The following is a 21,750-nucleotide window of genomic DNA, read 5'->3' as shown; positions in this document are numbered from 1 at the left end:
AGCTCCCCCATTAGACTGTGAGCCCCTTGAGAGCAAGCTTTGCCTTTGTGTCCCCAGCACTAAGCACAGTGTTTGGCAAATAGTAAGCACTTAATAAATGCTTGTTGACTGAATGTCTGAATAATTATAACTGACATAAAGTACTTTCAAGTAGCATTTCACATACATTATATCATTTGGCCATCACAATAACTCTGTGAGATAAGTGCTACAGTATTATCCCTATTTTACAGATGAAGAAACAGGCTCAGAAAGGTGCCGTGACTTGCCTGTTGTCATATAGCTTATAAGTGTAGGGCAGAGTTTGAAACTGGCTCCATCCTAGATCTGAGTCCGGTATCCTTTCTCTTCCTCCCCACCCCCACCCCCCAGACAATCAGGGTTAAGTGACTTGTCCAGGATCACACAGCTAGTAAGTGTCAAGTGTCTGAGGCCAGATTTGACTCCAGGGCCAGTGCTCTATCCACTGTGCCTAACAGACACAGTCCCCGGGTGGGGACTGGCCAAAGAAAGAGGCTTGAGGTAGGGGAATGAGGAGACTGTCCGACCGGAGGATGGGGGAGGGTCAGTTGGGTGTGCCCCTTTTCTTCTCTCTGGCTCCCTCAGATAAGAGAGGCAGGCGCCCTCCCCTGTGTTTCTTTCTTCTCCCATGCTCCAGGCAGCTTGAAGGACCCACCATTTGTGGCCATGTCGTCAGGGGAAGAGCTTGCCCCTGGAATACTTGGGCCATGGACCTCCAAGCATCAACGGGACCTGATGACCTCCTTCCTCTTAGGGGCCCCAGGAGGTAAGGATGGGGGACAAAGCTTCACTGGACATCGGTGCTTGAACACAAGTGAATTGAATTGGATAAAGGAGGAAACCTGCCAGGAGGAGGAAGAGGGACAAGTACAGTTTATCACAATATCCATTTGAAAGGATCTGTGCATGTTTGCGTAATAATTTTCATCTGCATACGAGGCTTTTACAAAGTGCTTTCTACATATTGCTTCAATGAATACTTAAATGAACTCTAAAAAGTAAGAAGGCACTATTATTATTATTCTCTGAGGGAACTGAGGTTGAAAGAAGCAGCTTTGTGCTACTCTAGGAAGAACATTGTATTTTGAGGAAACAGATCCGGGTTGGGATCTACTTACTTCCCCCGTGACCTTGATCTTTCTGGATCTGCTTCTTTATCTATAAAATGAAGGAGTTGGTCTAGATGAAATCTAAGGTTTCTTCCAACAGGACTTGGACCCAGGCTTTCTGGTGCAAAATGCTCTGCAGCTTATTTACACTCATTCATTAATTGCCCAAAAGTAGATTATTCCTAGTCTTAGGGACTCCCCTTGAAATGTCCTCCCCTTCCCCCAAGGCCTGCAGGTTAGGCTATGGGGAATCTACCAGAATGGGAAGCTCCTGTGGCCACTGGACTCTGCCCTCTGCAACAAAATGCTCAGTGAATTGTGGGGCAGTGAGGACAAAGAGTCTGGTGACACTTTAACCAGCCACTCAGAGCCTTGCCCAGATCAGAGTAACACCGGGTGACTGGCAGCAGACACAGACACTTGAACATGTCTGACAACACGGAAGGTAGGCTCCGGCTGAGGAGTGGGGGGCTTGGAGGAACAGGACGAGAGGGCCCCTAGGACTGATTCTTAGGATGGGAAATCTTAGGGTCTGAGAGAGCTGGGAGAAAGATAATTAGGGAGAGTCTGATAGACTGAGAAGCAAGGAGTCTGAAGGGGTTGGAGGATGGGGATTTTATACAGGTGAACTTCCTTCAAGGAATGTAGGTTCTAGACTCTAGAGTATGGGAATGACGGGGCTGAAAATGGAACAAGGGCTAAAATTGGTAGAGGAATAGAGGGACTGGGTATTTGAACAGTGAGAAATCTGGGAATGAAAGAAGGGAAGGTGGGGAGAGGGTTGAGCTCTAGGGTAGCTCTAGGCATCAGTGTGTGTTGTAATCATCCTCCCCTTCTCCCCTACCAGGGCCAGCGGGGTACCTTCGAAGGGCCAGTGTGGCCCATTTGACCCAGGAGCTAGGTGCTGCCTTCTTCCAGAGACAGCAGCTCCCAGCAGCCATGGCAGATACCTTTCTGGAGCATCTCTGCCTACTGGACATTGACTCAGAACCAGTGGCTGCCCGAAGCACCAGCATCATCGCCACCATAGGTAACTAATAATGTCAGTCAATAGATAAACATTTATTAAGTGCCTACCCCATGCCAGGCATTGTGTTAAGTGCTGGAGATTTTGAAATAAGGAGGCAAAAGGCATTCTTTGCCCTCAAGAGCCCTAACCCTAATGGCAATGCTCACCCCTTACAGTGACAGGGAGTCTGAGAAGCAAAGCACTTTCGTGCACAATTCTCATTTGAGAATAATAGCATCTTTGTGAGCCAGGCGGAAAAGTAACTGTTTTCACTTGACTAAGAAACTGAGGCCCAGAGAAATCAACAAACTTGTCCAAAATCTCACTTTAAGTTAACAGCAAAGGCAGACCTAGAACCCATATCTCCAGTGTTCTTTCCATTTTCCCCAAATTCCAACTACATAGTACCATACCTTAATGATCTCATTTTTCTCCTTCCCAATCCCAAATCTCACATCATCAAAGCCATATCATTACCCACATCATTACCAACATCACCCCCCTCATCCTCCACACCGATATCACTTTATCTGGATCCCCTCCCCAACCCTAAGAACATCCACTCCTGCTCCACATTTTTGAATATTATATATACCAACATCATTCTCTGGCTCCAGGGATAATTGAATCTCACATCCTGTGGCACTGCCCCCCCTTTCCAGAGATTTTCTTTTGATGTGTGGGGGAAGACTGAAGTGGTAGAATGTTCAATTTCTGAGAGGCTACAGCGCAACTTCTTAGTTGTGAAGGGATATCTCTAAATGGGGGAAAGAAGTGTCTCTGTGCAATAGAGATGACCCTGATCTAAAAGGGAAGGGGGAGAGGTTTCTTTGAGTAAGGAAAGGAAGAATTGTATTTGAGTAATAGAAGAGGAAGTCTTTGAGCAGGAGTATGAGTCAGAGTTAGTCAGCAAGCATTTAATATGTGTCAGGAACTGTACTAAGTTCTGGGGATACAAAAAAAGGTAAAGAACATTCCCTACTCTAAAGGAGCTTATATTCTGATGGGGAAGACAGTATGCAAACCACTATGTACATACAAAATCTGTAAGAAGGTAAATTGGAGTTAATCTCAGATGGAAGACAGCAGCGTTGAGGGACCAGGAAAGCTTAATGCAGAAAATGGCATTTTACTGAGACTTGAGAAATCGGGGAAGCCAGGAGATAGAGATGAGGGAGGAGAACATTCTAGGCATGATGGACAGTCAATGAAAATGCATGGAGTCTGGAGATGAAGGGTCATGCATGAAGAACATCAGATAAGCCAGTGTAACTGGATTGTATAGTACTCGGTGGGGAGTAAAGTGTAAGAAGACCAGGAAGGGAGAAAGGGGCCAAGACTTCAAAGGCCAAAGACAGGATTTTATATTTGCTTTTGGAAGTAATAGGGAAGAAATAAAGTTTAATGAGTTGGGGTAGGGCAGGCAATGACATGGTCAGAGCTGTACTTTAGGAAGATCAAATATTTTTTGGAGGCAATGGAAGTTAAGTGACTTGCCCAAGGTCACATACAAGTGTCTGAGGTATAATTTGAATCCCGCCCTTCCTGACTCCAGAGCTAGTGCTCTATCCACTGTGCCACCTAGCTGCCCTAGGGAAGATCAGTGTGACAGATGAGTAGAGTATGATCTGGAGTGGGAAGAAAGACAAGGTAGGGAAACTAACCACACTGTCAGTAAACAAGCATTTATTAACCACTTATTATGTGCCAGGCAGTGTGTTAAATGCTGTGGTTACAATGAAAGGCGAAAATAAAAACAAACAAAAAACCAAACTCAATCCCTACCCTCAAAGAGCTTGTCTAATGAGGAAGACAAAATGCAAGCAACTACATACAAACAAGATATATGCAGGATAAATTGGAGATAATCAGGAGAGGGAAAACACTAGCATTAAGGGGGATGGGGAAGATTTCTGATAGAAGGTGAAATTTTACGTGGGAACTGAAGAATGCCAGGGAGGCCAAGATAGAGATAATGAGGGAGAGATTTTCAGGCAGTGAAAATACCTGGAGTTGGGTGATGGAGTGTCATGTTTGAAAATCAGGGGCAGCTAGGTGGCACAGTGGACAGACTACCAGCCTTGGAGTCAGGAGGACCTGAGTTCAAATCTTGCCTCAGACCAAACACTTGACATTTACTAGCTGTGTGATCCTGGGCAAGTCACTTAATCCCATTGCCTCACCCCCCCCTAAAAAAAAACCCAAATAAACAAACAAAAACAGAAAGGAAGCCAGAGTGCTATATGGAAGTGTATGCAGATGGGGTGGGGGAAGGGGGAGGAAGGAGGAAGAAAATGGAAGAAATCTAGAAAGGTAAGGAAAAGCAAGGTGGTGAAAGACTTTAAAAGCCAGAAGGGGCAGCTAGGTCATGCAGTAGATAGAGCACCGGCCCTGAAATCAGGAGGACCTGAGTTCAAATATGACCTCAGACCAAACACTTGATACTAGCTGTGTGACCCTGGGCAAATCACTTAACCCCAATTGCCTTAAAAAAAAAAGTCCAGGTGTGGGGTGAGAATAGTGGCAGTGTCAGAGTAGAGCAGGGGCATGTAGGAGGGATGTTACAAGTGTAGAATCAATACAACTTGGCAACAGATTGGATATAGGGTTAAGGATGAGGGATAAAGGATGAGCCTTAGGTTATGAGCCCGTGTGACTGGGAGGATGGTGGTGCCTAGTAATAGGGATGTTAAGAAGAGGGAAAGGCTTGGGGAGAAAGATAGTTCCATTTTAGACATGCTGAATTTAAGACAGCTATGGGGTGTAATCTTGAGATATCCAATAGGCAACTGGAGAAGTTAGGGCTAAGTAAGTAAATCTAGGAATTATCAGTATAGCAATAACTCCATGGAAGCTGTTGAGATCACCAAGTGAAATGGAATGAAGGAAGAAGAAAAAAGAGCCCAGGATAGAGTCTTGGGAGACATACCCAATCTAATGTGACCTTTACCCAAGGTGTGGCCTGGATGAAGATCCGGTGGCAAGGGAGACTGAGAAAAAGTAGTCAGATAAATAGGATCTGGAGAAAGTGTCACAAAACCGAGAAAGAAGCAAAGAGGGTCCAGGACAGAAAATCACAGAATTGGAAGGGATCTCAGAGGTCATCTAGTTTAATATGTCCCTGAAACCGCCCCCCACTAAAATATGACAGTCTTTGCTTAATTACCTCTAATGAAAGGGAAATTATTGCCTCCCAAAGCAACCAATTTCACTGTTGGGTAACAATGTTAGGAAGCTTTTCACCTCTCACTTCCTTTCTGAACAGGCAGAAAGAATCTAATCTATCTTCAACCTGACACCCTTAATCAACTTAAAGACAGCTATCAAACTAAACATCCTCATTTCCTTCAACCAATCCTTGTGGGTGGAGGGGACAGCAGCTAGGTGGTAGAGTGGATAGACCACTGGGCCCAGAGTCAAGATCTAAATCCAAATTCTGCCTCAGACACTTGCTAGCAGCCTGACCCTTGGTCAAGTCAATTAATTTCTGTTTGTCTAAAGTTCTTCATCTCTAAAATGGGGATAATAATAGCACCTACCTCATAGAGTTGTTGTGAAGATCAAACGAGATAATATTTGTGAAGTGCTTAGCCCAGTGCCTGGCACATAGTAGGTACTATATAAATGTTAGCTATTATTATTGTTATTTATTCATAATCTTAAGAAATTTCACCATCCTGCTGACACTCTTGGGGATGCCATCTGCTGATCAATGCCCTTCCTAAAATGTGGTGCCCAGAACTAAAGCCAGTATTCCAGATTTGGCCTGACCAGGTTGGAGCACAATAGGGCTACCACCTCCCTCCTGGACCCTGTGCTTCTATTCTTAGTGAGCAGTATTCTAATGTTCACTAACCAGCATCCTTAAGTTTTGCCAGGAAATGAGGTCAGATTCATTTGCCTAGAAATTTAAGGTTCCATTCTCTTTATTTAAAAAAAAAATCAAGTTGCTTGACATTCTACATGTGTAACATCTCTCCTATATGACCCTGCTCTGCTCTGACACTGCCACCACTCTGGTGCAGGTTCTCATCCCCCCACACCTGGACTATTGGAAATAACCTTCTAGTTGATCTTCCTGCCTTAAGTCTCTACCCATTCCACTCCTGCCATATCTCTTTCTCCACCTCTTGCAAATATCGATGACAGTGAATGGCCCTTGCAATCATACACACTAAGTCCTTTTAAGTTGCTGGGAATTAGTTCATCTGGGCCTGCTGATTCAAATTCATCTAGGACAACTGGGAAGTTTCTTACTATCTCCCTACTTATCTGGGAAAGTACAGGGTGTCTCTGGAGCAGAAAGGGGAATCTTTTAATCAGAGGAGAGTTTCTTTGAACAGTCTCTCTAAACAGATTGTTGTTCAGCAGTGTTCAACTCTTCATGACCCCATTTGGGGTTTTCTGGGTAAAGATACTGGAGTGGTTTGCCATTTCCTTCTTTAGCTCATTTTACAGATGTGGAAAACAGAGGCAAACAGGGTGAAGTGACTTGCCCAGGGTCACACAGCTAGTAAGTGTCTGAGGTCGCATTTGAACTCAGGTCCTCGTTACTCCAGGACCGGTGCTCTATCTATTGAGCCACCTAGCTGCCACCTCCTGCCCTACAGGCAACCCTCCCCCCACAATGAGGATTGATTGAAAGAAATGAGGATGGTTAGTCTGGAGAAGAGCAGATTTAGTGGGGTGGAGAACAGGAAAGGTGTTCGGTAACTGCAAGGGAGAAAGATATGCATAATTGGGTAGGCTACCTGAGTAGGCCGGGGTGAGAGGGCTGACCACTTGGGGCTTTTTCTCGTCCAGGTATCAATTATTCTAGATAGTTCCTTGAATCTCCTCCAACACGGAGATCTTGTGATGGTGTGTTTTTGTTCACAGGCCCCGCATCTCGCTCTGTGGATCGGCTGAAGGAAATGATCAAAGCAGGAATGGACATTGCCCGGCTCAACTTTTCCCATGGCTCCCACGAGGTGCAGTGAGGGATGGGAGGCGTTGCTGTTGGATCTGGGGGGTAATTCTGCCCGGGGGTTTGGAGGCCCAGAAGGTTTAGGAAAGGTTGGCCCCAGATCCCCGTCTTTATCCCTTCTTTCCCTGTCTCCCTCCCCAGTACCACGCTGAATCCATAGCCAACGTGAGAGAAGCCGTCGAGAGCTTCGCAGGCTCCTCCTTGAGCTACCGGCCGGTGGCCATAGCGCTGGACACCAAAGGGCCCGAGATACGCACAGGGATTCTGCAGGGGGTGAGGTCCTGGGCAGTAAAAGACTTGGGCTGTACGGGAGGAGCGAGGGCAGTTGGAACAAAGAAAGGAAGGGCTGCATAGAATCGGGAGGGGGTGGTGCTAGAAAGTAGAGCCTAGGGATGGATGTGGGCAGGGCCAAATCGGTAAGGGATTGGTCCAATAACTTGGAATGAGGCTGAGGATTGAATAAGGTTAGGGCAGTGATCCAGAGGACGCAGAATCTGGGATAGCTGAACCTAGGTACTAGGAAGAGTCGGGTGAAGAACAGGGACCAGGGATGGGTGTGGGCTGGGATGTAATCGATAAGGGATAGGGCTGCTGACCCTAAACAGGTAATATAGAAAGCTATTCTCCAGTAATCTGTGCTACAGAAAGAAACGGTCCATAAGGAAAGAAGGGTCCCGAACAAGATTAAGGCTGGAGACCAAGCCCCCACATATCCCAGCCCTTGCTCTTACTTCCCATTCCCTCCCCTAGGGCCCAGAATCAGAAGTGGAGATAGTGAAGGGTTCCCAGGTCCGGGTTACAGTGGACCCGGCATTTCGGACTCGGGGGGATGCAAGCACTGTGTGGGTGGACTATCCCAACATAGTCCGGGTAGTGTCAGAGGGGGGCCGGATCTACATCGACGACGGTCTTATCTCCCTGGTGGTTAAGCATAAAGGTGGGTGAACAGAAGTAGTCCCTAGCCCTACCTCTAATTCAGGCCACACCCCTTTGTTCTTGGACTCGCCCTCTGTATTTCCCCTTGTCCCGCCCCAAGCATTGCTCCGCCTCCTCGAGAACATGTCCCTCCCCCCAAACCTTGCACCCATCCCCGCTATATAGTCTCAGGCCACACCCCTTACCTTAGGCCACACCCCTTAAAAGAGCACCAAATTGCACAAAATCGTCTCTCATTGCCTCTGGAATTCCACAGACCCAGAGGGCCTAGTGACTGAGGTTGAGAACGGCGGGATCCTGGGAAGCAGGAAGGGGGTGAACTTGCCCGGTGCGGAAGTGGATCTACCGGGCTTGTCCGAGCAGGATGCTCTGGACCTGCGCTTTGGGGTGGAGCAAGGGGTGGATATCGTCTTCGCATCCTTTATCCGAAAGGCCCAAGACGTGATTGCTGTACGTGAAGCCCTGGGGCCTCAGGGACGGAGCATCAAGATCATCAGCAAAATCGAGAACCACGAGGGTGTTGAGAAGTGAGGCTTCCAGCCCTTGACTTTTTTATCCCATCCCCTACTCCCACCTCCAGCTCCCTGATTCCCCTCCAAGTGTAAATTGAATTGAAATTAAGTGACCCTAACCCCCCTTTTCCTGACTCTGCTCTACTCTCCTTGACTTTGCTCACTATCTCCTGGCCATGCCCCTCTTTGGGCCCAAACTTCCCAGGTTTGATGAGATCCTGGAGGTGAGCGATGGCATCATGGTGGCACGGGGTGACCTGGGCATCGAGATCCCAGCTGAGAAAGTCTTCTTGGCACAGAAGATGATGATTGGACGCTGCAACTTGGCTGGCAAACCCGTTGTCTGTGCCACACAGGTCTGGGAGAGAGAAGGGGCATGTCATAGGTATTGCGGGCACCAACCTCCACCTAAAGTCCCTTGACTCTCCTGCTGTGACATGGGAGTGGGATATAGCTGACCTTAGCATATCACAACTACACTTAGGGTCATGAGATGGGAGAACACCCCCTGGAGTGGCAAGGAATGCCTGGATTGAATAGGGTGGGAGAGAAAGCATTAACCTTTGGCTCTTATGGAAACGGTACTTCCAGATGCTGGAAAGCATGGTCTCCAAGGCCCGGCCAACACGAGCAGAAACAAGTGATGTGGCCAATGCTGTGCTGGATGGGGCTGACTGTATCATGCTATCTGGGGAGACAGCCAAGGGTAGCTACCCTGTCGAGGCTGTGAAGATGCAGCATGCGGTATGGGGCTGATGGAGAACGTGGGGCATGTCTGGGATCCAGATATCCAGGGCCATCCAGGCCAGATATCAAGGCCTGACCCTGACCCCTGGTACTTCCAGATTGCTCGAGAGGCAGAGGCTGCAGTCTATCACCGGCAGCTATTTGAAGAACTTCGTCGAGCAGCTCCCCTAAGCCGTGACCCTACCGAGGTCACTGCCATTGGTGCTGTGGAGGCTTCATTCAAGTGCTGTGCTGCTGCTATAGTTGTACTGACAACATCTGGCCGGTGAGAGACCAGCAAGGCACCCAGGCAGAGGTGGGGAATAGCCATGAGGGACAGAGAGGCAGGCTGAACATTTAAGGATGTGAAGAGCAGGGTAAGAGTACTGGAATTACTGGTTTGGAAAAGATAGCAATCCAGGGGCTTAGGGAGGGTCCCAAGTACCTAATACCAATGCCTAGTCTTTGTAAAGGGCTTTAGATTTTTCAAAGTATTTTCACATCCGTTACCCTATTTGATCCTTACAGCACTGGTTGGAGGTAGTTAGAACATTTTACAAATGAGGAAACTGAAGCCTAAAGAGATTGACACAGAGAAAGTTGGTGGCAGAGTCTGGGCTGGAAACCAGGTCTCCTGATTCACGATCCGGTGGCTTTTCCACTAAGCTACATGCTCTGTCTCCCCTAGCTCGGCACAACTCCTGTCCCGATACCGTCCCCGAGCAGCTGTCATTGCTGTCACCCGTTCTGCTCAGACTGCCCGCCAGGCCCATCTGTGTCGTGGTGTTTTTCCTGTCCTCTACCAAGACCCCCAAGAGCCCGTCTGGACTGATGATGTTGACCGCCGTGTCCAGTTTGGCATTGAAAGTGGTGAGGCTTCCATAGCTTTTCCCAAGTTTCTGCTTTCTTCACCCAAGACAACCCTAGTCTCTCTCCCTAGTGCCTTCTAGGCATCTGTTTCCATGGCAACTCTGCGATACCATCCCTCCACCTCCCCCAACTCCTCTCCTCCCAAGACCCTTTATTAGAACTCTTTTGTATAGCAGAAGCCACCTAACCCAGTTGACATGAAAGCATGTGACAAAGTGGCTGATTTATTTTCTTCCCTTGAATATGGGGGAAGAGCTAGTACAACAGTGCCATCACCTTTCATTGTTGGGGAGATTTTGGGTTTACCGCAGGCACCAGGCAGATGGAACTGCACACTAACTTAAGGACCAATCATCAATAATTTTGTACTAGGGCAATTCAATTGAGGGGTCAACTTAAAGCTATTGCTGTATAGGCAACTGCTACATACCAGACTATAGCTGTAACAGAAGTTATTCACGCTAGGAAGTTGCTAAGCACGCTTGCTTTTATATGGTAGGAGGCAAGCAAGTGCTGTTAAGAGTCCGCTAAATGTTCCTCTCCAGAGACAAAGCCCCATTCACCCCACCTTAGGTGTGGTTCTGCTCAGGAAGGCAATCTTTAGCTACTGGCCTAAAAAACACCTATGACAGCTCACCTAGTATTAATGTCAGTTACCTCATTCAAAGTATCTTTACCTCCCACCCCCATCCTCTATCACCAAGGCAACACAGGTGGGATTGAGAAGCTATTAAAGCAACAATGCTCCCTTCCAAATGTATCATGCTTACTGGCATCCAGTGAATCCTTATAGTACTATAGGTCTCTGGGGATTGGTGGGGGCAGGGGTGGGGAGGTTGGGGAGTGGGTAGGGGAACATAGTATGATTGCCTCTGTCCCACATCCACTCAGTGACTGAGAATTAATTTTTATTACTCAGATTGTCCTAGGTAGAGTTTCACCCCCTCCCTCTTCTCTACCCAGGGAAGCTCCGTGGTTTCCTCCGAGTTGGGGACCTTGTGATTGTGGTGACAGGCTGGCGACCTGGATCAGGCTACACAAACATCATGAGGGTGCTTAGCGTATCCTGAGTCTCCACGTTCCCATAATCTATACCCCTGTGTCTGAACCCTCAGGACCATATTCCAATGTAGGTGACTTCCCCCACCCAATGACACCCCTTCATATAGACCCTTCCCCAACTCTAAAAGATAATTCCTCCACTTGCCCCCCACATGCTGAAACGTCATCCCTTTGTAAACCTTCTCAGAGACCACAGCCCCTTTCTAGTTCCTACGTGCTGTCCCTGGGGGCCCTCTTCTGTCACCAGGTTTTATAGTTCCTTGAAGCTTCTTGGAAGTAAGTGTTCAATAAAATATCCATCATCCTCAATATTGCCTGAATGTGATTGCATCCAATCCCCACCTGGCTGCTAAAATGCCCTAAGTTATTGATCTCAGCTCAGCTGGTTAACTCCTTCTCCTGGAGTTCCTCTAACCCACCCAGTAGTGGGAATTAGAGATGATATAGAGGAGAGGGCATCATATGTTCAGGGGATCCCTGAATTCCCTAAATAGAGAAAGTAATGCTCCTTTTTCAGAAGGTTCAAATCCTGCATCCTGTAGCATTAACTCATTAGTTGTTGCCAATATTGAAAGCACACGTGGACTCAGAATCCCAAGGTATAGCTCTGGAACAGACCTGATTCTAAGGCTTAGAGAAAGGAGATAATTTGTCCAAGAAAACCTAAATAGTGAGTGGGAGTCAGGATTTGAAACCAGCTCCTCTGACCCCAGCTCTAGCATTACTTTTATGGCACCACAATATCCCACTCCAGGCTAGAGAAGGAAATGATATAGGATGGCTCTGACATCTGGGCCAGTCCCCAAAGTCATCCCCACTTCCTTTCTCATCCCGGCTGCTGTCCCCCAGACAATGCTCACCCCTCCTCTTCTTCTTCAGTGAACACCCTGTTATCATTTGCCTAGATGCTTTTCCCTTAATCTAGTGTTCACATGCTTATCCTAAAGCTCACTGCTGTACCCCATGCACACCAGGAATCAAAAGGGACATTTTTTAAAATATATATTCAACTATCTGTAAACAAACATTTAAAAAAAACCCAATAAAATAATTCCTCCACACAGACATACATACACTAAGAATCCCAGAGCCCAGAGCTTGGCAGGGGAGCTTTATGCCAGGGTTCTAGCTCTTGTTCTTCCTAGGCTAATGTTATGGAAGGGGAAGACAAGGACAGAGGGGGAAGTTGGGGGGCTTCCTGTATCCCTGAGAAGGCAGAGGTGCTGGCTGGTCTGCCCCACCCGTACCCTGTTCCCGTCTTTCCCCCACTCCACTTGGATTCTCACCCTTTCCCCACTCTCTCACAGCATAGGAAAAAAAGACACCTAAAAGGAAAAACTGCCCCCACACCTACCCCAGGTGGCCCTTCCTTCCCCCCACAGGGCTGATGGAGCTAGGCGAGGGCCACAGAGCTGGCAAGAGGAGAGAGACCGCCTCTGTCTTTCCCCTTCCCTCTAAGAGAGAGGGCAATACATAAATAAATCATTAATTACCTAAGGATTCAGCTGCTAGGGCTCCTAGGCTGGCACATTCATTAGGCAAGGGCTGGACATTCCCCATCCCCAGGGGTACAACCGGTTAGGAGCAGAGGGAGGATGTGGCTCTTTGTTCACAAGAAGATTTTTCTACCACAAAGATAGGATTGAGGAAAGCTGGTAAGAGATACCCGTTTGGGCAAGAGGTGTTTGTATTCAGTGAGAGGGCTGTAGACGGGTAGGTGCCTACAAATGGCAGTGATGACAGCAAAGGTGGATGCCCAAACAAGGGGCATGAGGCCTGTGGTTTTGGCAATAGTGGGGGAACAGGAAGGTAGCCACACTAGGCAGTAATGGGGTGTCTGCCCCAAAAGGGCTCATGAGTAGAGGGATGCAGGAGCTGGGAGAAGAGAAGACATCTTTCTACCTGGCAGTGAAGAGGATAAGAAGATCCTCATGCCCTGTTGAGTGGGGAAGAGGGTAAAGTGCCTGTATCTGGGAAGGTCTATGGCCAGGGAAATGCTCTAAGCAAAGGGCATGGAGATACTTCTATTTGGCAGTGATGGAGACATGTCAGGCAGGGCTAAAGGTTATGTAGACATTTCCACTTCGCAGTAAAGGGAGACACCTGCAGTGTGTGATGCTTTGTTTGTGGTAGCCATCGACATCAAAGCACCCACACCTTCTCTCACAATCAAGGTTAGATGTACCCAGGAGTTCTCACATGTTTGCAGGAAGTTGAGGGCCCTTGGTGGCACCTGGATCAGTGGCAAGAGGCCTGAGGGGTGGGGCGGTACCTGGGATCCTGGATAAGAGCCCCGAAGGGGGCAAGCGCTCACCTCCTGAGCCCTTGCGCCCAGGGGAGCATTCCCCAGCTGCTCGGTGAGGAAGTGAAGGTTGTGATGCTGAAAGTGGCCGTCCCCTGGGCCCTAGCCGCCGTCCACCCCCACCAGGTGGGGGACCTAACAGGGAAACCTGCGAGCGGCCTGCCCGGGATAAGCTGGCGTGAAGAGTTCGGGCTGCTGGTGCAGGCAGGAGGGACGTGGATGCCCAAGGCCCTTGAGCCAACAAAGGGGGTCCCCGAGCAGGTACCAGCGGTGAGGCCAGTGAGCCACCTGATCGTCGAGCAGAGCGAGCAAGAAGAATGGCAGGAGAGTCTGGGGAGAGGGGCAGAGGTGCCCCGTGATGGGTTAGAGCAATGGCCACATTAGAGGTGACTGCAGCTGCCTGTAGCGGGGCATGGACCAGGGGCTCCCACAGCACTGGCTTTCCACTCAGGCGAGCACCAGTGCCTGGGGCCAGCCCCTTTACTCCCCGGGCCATGTCCCGGTCATGCTGTACCAGATGCTGTTCCATGATTCCCCCCACCACCATTTCCTGGGCTGGGTTCTGAACGCTTCCGCTGAAGCAGGGAATTTTTCTTTCCTAAGGATGTCACAGATAAGGTGGTGTCAAAGGATGATAGGCTGGTAAGTAGAGATCTTCAGAAGATGTGTCTCACACATAAGGGCTAAAAAGTAGGCATTTATGGGGTGGTACTGGGCACATCCTATTTAAAATTAAGGGGGAGGGGGAAACCCTGAACAGTCAAAAGTAGGTCAGAGAGATGGGACCTGGGCTAAGGGGTGAGCCTCCAAGCTGCAGAATTGGGTGTGGCCAGGGGTAGGATGGGAAAGATGGCACTGCTAATGTGAGCAATGGGCCATAAGCAGGGAAATAGAGGGAAGGAAAGGCCAAATGTTTGGATTGTCACTCAGGGGCAAAAAAAAAAAAGAGAGAAAGGGCCTCACCATTAAGGGTGGATAAAGTAGGGACTCACCAATTCGGTGCAACCTGTCCATGGCCACTGTCTCAAAGGCTCTCCGCATCATGGGGAATTCCTCTAGTACTGCATTAAAGTGGTCCACACTGAGTGAGTAGAGGCGACAATAGGTGTCAGCCCTCACGCTAGCTGTTCTCCTGCCCCTAGTCAGTAGGCAGATTTCTGAGGGTAAAGGAGAGGGGCAGGGTATCAGCATCCCATCATCCACCTTAACTCTCATATCCACCTCTTAGCATGATCTCCCCCAGCACTGCTGCTCTCTACTGTTGGAGCAAAATCTGTGGTTTAAGAACAAGGATTGCTTTCCCTTAAGGAATACTTACTAGAATTCTCTGAGGACATGATATAATTTTTTTTTCCAATTCCTTCTGGGGTCTCTCAAATGCTCTGATAATCTTATCCCCCAGCTCCTACTATAGGAAAGGTTCCTGATCTCTCTTATTTCCCTACCCTCCTCTCCCCCTGTTGCTATCTGGAGGAGATAGCATCTCACTTGGCCCCCCAAAAAAAAGTTGTGGATGAGGCAGGGATTCCTGGGCCCCAGATATAGTCTTGTTTCCCAACTGAACTGCCAGCCTCACACTTCTCTGTTCCTCTAGCCATTTGTTGTTCCTATGGGTTTATGAGCCTAGGCATGCTGTATGTGTTTATGTGTCTCTATACTCTTTGGTTCCCAAAGAACCACTAATGAGCAAACTTTTTTTCTAAGTGAAATCAGGTTCAAATGAATATCAAAGGTAGGCTTGAAAGGAAAAACCTAAGTGCCTCAGATCGTTTTTCGCACTGCCCCCAAGATATTTTTGCTCTCACCCATTGGAGCTGCCTCTTTATGTGAGACTGCCTATCTGTCAGCTGTACAAGGACATAGTGCACCAAATCCCCCCAATAAAAAAAGAGAAAGAAAAGAACATGGAATCTAGGGCTAGTTCCACCTTTATCTTTAAGTTCCCTGTTTTCCCATTATCTCTTTTCCCCACTTCTATCCCAGTCCTGCTTACCCCCAAAGTAAGAGCCATCAGTGAGACGAGTGTCCCAGGCACCCCGAGTCAGCACACTGAGTAGTCCATGCTGGATGAAGTACATCTTTCTGCCTACTGAGCCCTCACGAACCACGAGGTCACCTGGTTGGAAGACCTCAAATCGAAGTTTGGTGAGCACGGCAGTAACAAAACTGGGGTCAGCATGAGCAAACAGGGGCATGTGGGCCACCAGGCCCCTACAGGTGAAGTTAATGATCTCCTGGGCAGAGGGAAAAAGTGAGGTCAGTTAGGTTATCACCCAGGGAAATTTTCATATTCAGGCCAGGGAACCACCCCCCACTGAACTTAATCAGCTTCAAAGACCCCAACCTCATAAGAGGAATGAGAGAGATGGGGTCAGCATGGGCAATGTTACTCTAAGGCTCTACCTTCAGAGAAGCGATCCCCTGAAGATGCTCCCCATCCTCAGAAGCTCCTACTGCTCAAAGCTCCCAATCATCCCATACTAGGATCTCCTGTCCCCCTCTACATTACTCAGCATCATTCAGTACCCCACCCCATCTCAAGAGTATTATTCTCTACACCTCCTACCTCACGCAGTGGCTCACTCAGCTCCCCCAGGATGCTCTCCTCATCAAACATTTTGCCCTGGTAGCGATGTTCATAGTACTCATGTATGCGTTGACGGGTATCAGCTGGCAGTTTGTGGAAGGACATGTACTGCTCCACCTGCTTATACTGGAGGCACCAGCCCCACCCATACAAAGGCCATCAACACAGGTACATAGACACATTGACAAAGACAAGAACACGAGGACACAGGGACATAAAGGTATATGAGGACGTAGATATGGAGATATGGGCATGGAGACCCACACAGACATGAAGGAAGACAGGTGCATGGAGACAATGATATGGGAATACGTACATAAAGACAGGGTCAGAGACACATAGGGATGGAGAGACAGACACGAGGCCATAGAGTGACAGAGACACACAGACACAGGGAAGAACAGAGAAAAGGAGATATGACAAGAGCACAGACCCAAAGGCACATGTGGGCACAGAGACACAATCATAAGATCACACAGGAACAGAAATATGGAAACAAGTCAAAGGGCACAGACAGGAAGGCAAGAATACAAAGATATCAACATAGGGATATACAAGCATTAGAGAATGGAATTAATGGAAGATGCCATGGGTAAAGTACAAGGTGACCCAGACATAGATATACCCAGGTATGAGGAAACATGGAACCCATAGGCAAGGAGACAGAGACCCCAAACACAAGAAAACAAACATGGAGACATAAAGCAAATAGATGGGGAGAAGGGGAGGGGCAAAGATGTAGGGACCCAAAAGGGCACAATTTAGAATGGGCATCCAAGTAGGGTGTCCAGTCCCCAGTTCTGCACAAGTTGGGTTCACCTCCACCTCCACCTCCACCCCTCTCTTTACCCCTGCTGACCTTCTCTTGGTACTGGCGACGGGATGAGTCAAGAGACTGGATGAGGGCAGTGGCATGACCAATGAACATGGCATAGCACGTGGCACCCACAATCATGCTAAGCATGGTGAGCCAGACATCTGGCATGCCCTGAGGTGCTTGCTGCCCATAGCCTATGCAGAGCATGTGGCTCATGGCTTTGAAGAGGGCATGAGAATATTGGCGGCCCCACGAGTGGTTCTGAGGAAAAAGAGAGTGGGGCTGAGCCACTGAGGGGCCTGGATCTCTTACCCTCTAAATTTGTCCTGCTCTCAGTCATTGATTCAACAGCCTCTTTGCCTTGCCCCTAACATCACAGACAGAGTTAAGGCCCTTAGCTCAGCAGGGCTTGGGAAATCACAAAAGGATGACCAATCTCCAAGGGCCATTCAAGCATATTGGGAGTGGTAGTTCTCCTGTTCTTCTGCTTCTCTCTCCCACTTCACCCCTCACCTCTTTCCAATGTCTTGTCCTATCCAGTGTTCAGCATTGTACCTGGCATGTAGTAGGCACTTGATACATGTTGGCTAATTGATCCTTTCTCTCTTTCTTCTGCCTTCACACATCTTTTCCCTCCCCTTATGTATCTTTTCCCACTCTTATCTGTCTCTCCATCATGCCTTACCATAAGCCAGCTCATGCTCCCACCCACCCCTAGTGGTGCAAGAGTGACCTAAGAGTGACACATGGCAGCCCAGGGAATAGATAATTAGGAAGAGAGAAGTGTCTCACCACCATGTGGTTGATGGAGACCCAGCAGTCAGGAGGAAAGTCCTGGAGCATTGGGACCAGGAATTGTAGGCAGCCATCCCAGTGACACAACAGTAGCATCATCCCAATGAGATTGAAGATCCGAACCACAGCACTGGCCAGGTCATAGGTCATGTGAAAGATCTGGGGGAGGAGTGTGTGCAGGGGCTATGGGCAGGGTCACTTCTCTCTTGGTCCCTACCCTCTTCACAATTTTGCAATTATTTCTAGCTCTTCTGTCTTTGTGTTACCCTGCCTAACCTCCCCCGGCAATATATCCTACAGTTAATACTACAGGCATAGCCCTAGAGAGGATGGTAAGATACCTTATAGCCCTTAATAAATGTGTATGAAAATTTTGAATTATCATCAGCCTTACAGTGACTAAAAAGAGGGTAGAGGCAAGTGAAATATGTAAAGCATTTTGCAAACCCTAAAACACCATATAAATGTTAACTATTATTCCAATTAGGAGAGGAGACTTTTTGAGTCCACTCAGCATCTTCCACATTCTTATAATCCCTTGACCTATTTCCCCTATCTCTTATCTTGGTCTTCTCCTTTCTCTCCCTTAGATCTGACTAGCTCCAAACACTTTTATAGCAGTAGTTTTGTACTATATACCATCAATCCAACCATGATATCAGCATCTTCCTATAATTCTATCTTCAGAAACTTTATCCCAGCCCTCTCTTTGGTAAGAACAATAACCCTAAAAACCCCTCTCTCTTCTCCCCAACATCTGATGATGTCATGCCCCAGAGACCCTACCTTTGAAACTCCACCCACTTCTCTAGTCCTTCTTTGTCTCCCAAGGGATGAGATAAATACCACCCTGCCCACCTCCCCACCCCACCTCCTCCCATTGGTGGATGTATCGGATGAGGCGGGAGAGGCGGAGCAGCCGCAGAAGGCTGAGGATCTTGGTGAAACGGACAATTCGAAGCGCCCTGGCTGTCTTGTAAACCTCAGCATCTAATTGTGGTTCCAATTCCACCACAAGGAAGATGTAGTCCACTGGAATGGAGGAGATGAGATCCACTAAAAACCAGGTGCGGAGGTATCGAGTTCGGATGGCATGAGGGGCCAGGAGAATCTCTGCTCCTTCTTCTACCACAATCCCCGTCCTGAAATTCAGCACCAGGTCCAGCAGGAAAAAGGTGTCGGAGAGGACATTGAAGACAATCCAGGGTGGGGAGTTTTCCTCCTTGAAAAAGGTGATGCCCACGGGGAGGACAATAAGATTCCCCACCATTAACAGTAGCATGATCAGGTCCCAGTAAAATCTAGTGGAAAAGGAAGAGGAGTGAGGACTGTAAGCACTCCTTTTCTCCATTCTACACTTCTGTCTCATCCTCTCCTGTCTCCAGGTCTTTAAACATTTTGTTCCCCTTTCTGGTGCCTCCCTAGTCTTCCCAGTCCTGTGTAATAATCCTCTCTCTAGGACTGACTTTCCTGGGTCTATTCTCTACATTCTATCACTATCCATGCCAGTTGCATCATCCCCCTTTGTCTCTCTATCTCTGTGTCTTTAAGGTGGGAAAGGTGGTAGAGTTGTCCTATTTCTCCCATAACAATGAGAAGTTTCCAAGGGCAAGGACAACATCTTTATGGAGAAACTTTCCATACCACCTTGGCCTTTCTAACTCCTTCCATCCACTGATATTCCAACTGAGTATGAGGCTGGGCTGGGAAAGGAGAAATCAGGAATATAAGGGAATGGAAACTCCTTCATCCAAAGGGAATTTTTTAAATTGTCTGGGCTTTCCAGGAACGTGACCCAGTCCTAGGTATTTCCCACTATCTAACTTCCAGACTTTATTTCTGTTCAAGGCAATCAAGAGGACCCTTAATTTCTAGAAGCCACAATAAAAGAGACCAATTTGCATTTTGTTTGCAACTTATTTAGAAGTTCATTATGTTTTCCTTTCTACATAGTACCCACCCTAGCTCTTTCCCTCCACTCCCACTTCTTTCCTCAATGCCTCTAATTATTTCACCATTCTATCATTCTTACTTCTAGATTCTTTTATTTGCTGGATTCCAGCCATTCAGACCCTTTCTCTCCCTCCCACCTCAATGGTAAATGCCTTTTATACTTTAAAAGGAACAAAAAAAAAAACTGAGCCAGCTCTGCTATTCTGCCATACTCTGTACTTTTCTTATCTCCTAAAGGACACCCAAGTTTATACCAGAAGCTGAAAGAGGAGTGAGAGCACTTTCAAGCAAAATAGGATCTTCACAGCCTGAGTCACTCACAGGCAGTCACACGCCCAGCGGGTGATACATTGGGAAGGGTAAGGAGGGGCCACACAGTTAGAAGTGAAATGGAGGAAGGGGGTGAGGGAAACGATATACAGGCAACTGGAGGCAATACAAATGAATAGTGAAATTGCCGGTGAAGGAGAGGGGAGTAAGACACAGTAATGTGGTATCAGACAAGAAAAGTGCAGCTGTGATATTAGTGAGGGCCCTGGCAGAAGAGGGAAGGGGAAGAAAGGAGCAGGGAGAACAAAGGAGGGGGGCAGGAAGGGAATGTTTCAAGATTTAAAACACATAGTGTGGGGAGTTAAAAAAAATAGACATCTATTGCTACAATTGGATCTAATGGTTCTGGACCCATTCCCAACCTTTATATCCTAAATTTAGGATATAATACTCCCAAATCTTGGATATAATACTCCCAAATCTTTTCCCCATCCAAAAGCTGTCCTTCACTTTCCCCAAGGACAGGGACATCTTCCTCTTACGGCAATGTGGATTGGAGATCCAACCTCTAAAAATGGGTTAGAAGGGTTCTGACTGCTCACCCCCCTTAACCTTCCCGGGGCTCAGGGAAGCTACCGGGCAGTACCCCTGACCCTCATGGCCAGCCTCCAACTTTCATATTCTCCCTCTCCACCCCGCCCCTAGACCTAGAGCCACTCGCCTTCAGCACCAAGGACAGCTCCCAGAAGAGAGCTTGATCTTTCTAACTCTCCCATCTGCCTAATCCCATCTAGTGTCCCCAAGATTTCTCCTCCTAGCCCCGGGGTGGCTTCCTGTAGATGGGAGGTCTAGTGGCCCCCGGAAATCTCCCGCCTGATTTCCCCTGCCCAAACACTAGGACTGTATACAGACCCGGGAATCCCCACCCTACTTGTTCTTTCTAGGACCGGAAGATGCCGTCGAGGGTGGAGCCGGGACCCCCAAGACCGGAAATACCTGCCCCCCACCACCACCCTAGCTGTCTTTCCCACAGCTGCAGCAATCTCAACGAAAATGGGACCTGCCCCCTAGAAAACGAGAAGTCTACACAATGGTGGTTGATAGTGGTGGTGGGAAGGGGGACAGGGTGTCTACTGATCCCAACAGCCATCCTTGCCCACTTGGTGACCCTCCGCCGGCCAGGAAGTGACGGGTCCTCAGGGATGGGCAGGGTCCGAGTCCCCCCGGGTATCCCTGGGACCTGCAGTATCTGACGGTCTGTCAGACGGGGCGGGGTCCCCTGGGTCCCGGAGCCTCCCCGGGCCCGCGGTACCGGAAGTCGCTGTAGGGATGGATGATCCAGGCTCCGGCTGACTTGACCCGCTCCTGCTCTATCTCCACCGCCTTGTGGCTACCGAATACCCGGAGGGAGAACTTGTTGACCGCTGGCTGGAGGAGGGCCCCGAGCTGCCGCCGCATCGGCCCGGGTCCTGTTTCGGGCCCCGGCACGGGTGAGGGTCCTGGGACGGCGGCAGCCGGGCCGGGGGCAGGCGGGGGAGCCGCCTCCAGCCCCGGGGTGCCTCCGTCTCCTGCACCCACCGTTGCTGCCGCGGGCCGCTGCTCGGAATCCATGCTGGCAGTCCCCCCCCTTCCCCTTCAAAACCTCGGCCTCCAGGCCCTCAACAAGGCCATCTCGACCCCGCCCCCGCCCCCGCAGCCCCGGGAGCCAGAGAGGAGCTCTAGTCGATGGGAGCGGGAGCCGGAGCCGGCGACGCAGCCCCGCGGGCTAGGAGCGGAGGCGGCGGGCGGGCGGCGGCTCCCAGCTGCCGGCGCTTG

General features: G+C 48.9%; 2 protein-coding genes across 3 annotated transcripts in view; one reads left to right on the top strand and one right to left on the bottom strand.

Annotated features, from left to right (window-relative positions):
• Positions 1–11,520, top strand: part of PKLR (pyruvate kinase L/R) — a 29,575-nt gene extending 18,055 nt beyond the window's left edge. Inside the window, exons 3-13 of one of the 2 annotated variants that reach the window (XM_020991595.2) lie at positions 659–787; positions 1,978–2,160; positions 7,018–7,109; positions 7,247–7,378; positions 7,856–8,042; positions 8,298–8,568; positions 8,759–8,909; positions 9,145–9,297; positions 9,399–9,565; positions 9,968–10,149; positions 11,113–11,520. In XM_020991595.2, coding sequence (XP_020847254.1) covers positions 688–787; positions 1,978–2,160; positions 7,018–7,109; positions 7,247–7,378; positions 7,856–8,042; positions 8,298–8,568; positions 8,759–8,909; positions 9,145–9,297; positions 9,399–9,565; positions 9,968–10,149; positions 11,113–11,219 — 1,725 coding nt within the window. In that variant the 5' untranslated portion in view covers positions 659–687 and the 3' untranslated portion in view covers positions 11,220–11,520. Of the gene's footprint in view, positions 1–658; positions 788–1,466; positions 1,576–1,977; positions 2,161–7,017; positions 7,110–7,246; positions 7,379–7,855; positions 8,043–8,297; positions 8,569–8,758; positions 8,910–9,144; positions 9,298–9,398; positions 9,566–9,967; positions 10,150–11,112 lie in introns of those variants that run through there. The other variant, XM_020991596.2, reaches the window with a different exon arrangement.
• Positions 11,521–12,188: 668 nt separating this feature from the next.
• On the bottom strand, positions 12,189–21,750 carry HCN3 (hyperpolarization activated cyclic nucleotide gated potassium channel 3). Its single transcript, XM_020991593.2, is given in 9 exon segments — positions 12,189–14,054; positions 14,056–14,111; positions 14,506–14,670; positions 15,507–15,747; positions 16,080–16,226; positions 16,960–17,178; positions 17,710–17,871; positions 18,584–19,013; positions 21,248–21,750. Coding segments are annotated over 9 exon segments (2,367 nt in total). The 5' UTR covers positions 21,547–21,750; the 3' UTR covers positions 12,189–13,406.

The sequence above is a fragment of the Phascolarctos cinereus genome, unplaced genomic scaffold (assembly GCF_003287225.1).
Source record: "Phascolarctos cinereus isolate Bilbo 61053 unplaced genomic scaffold, phaCin_HiC Scaffold_5;HRSCAF=322, whole genome shotgun sequence".
NCBI classification, from domain to species: Eukaryota; Metazoa; Chordata; class Mammalia; order Diprotodontia; family Phascolarctidae; genus Phascolarctos; species Phascolarctos cinereus.
This window is presented reverse-complemented; position numbering and strand designations above follow the sequence as displayed.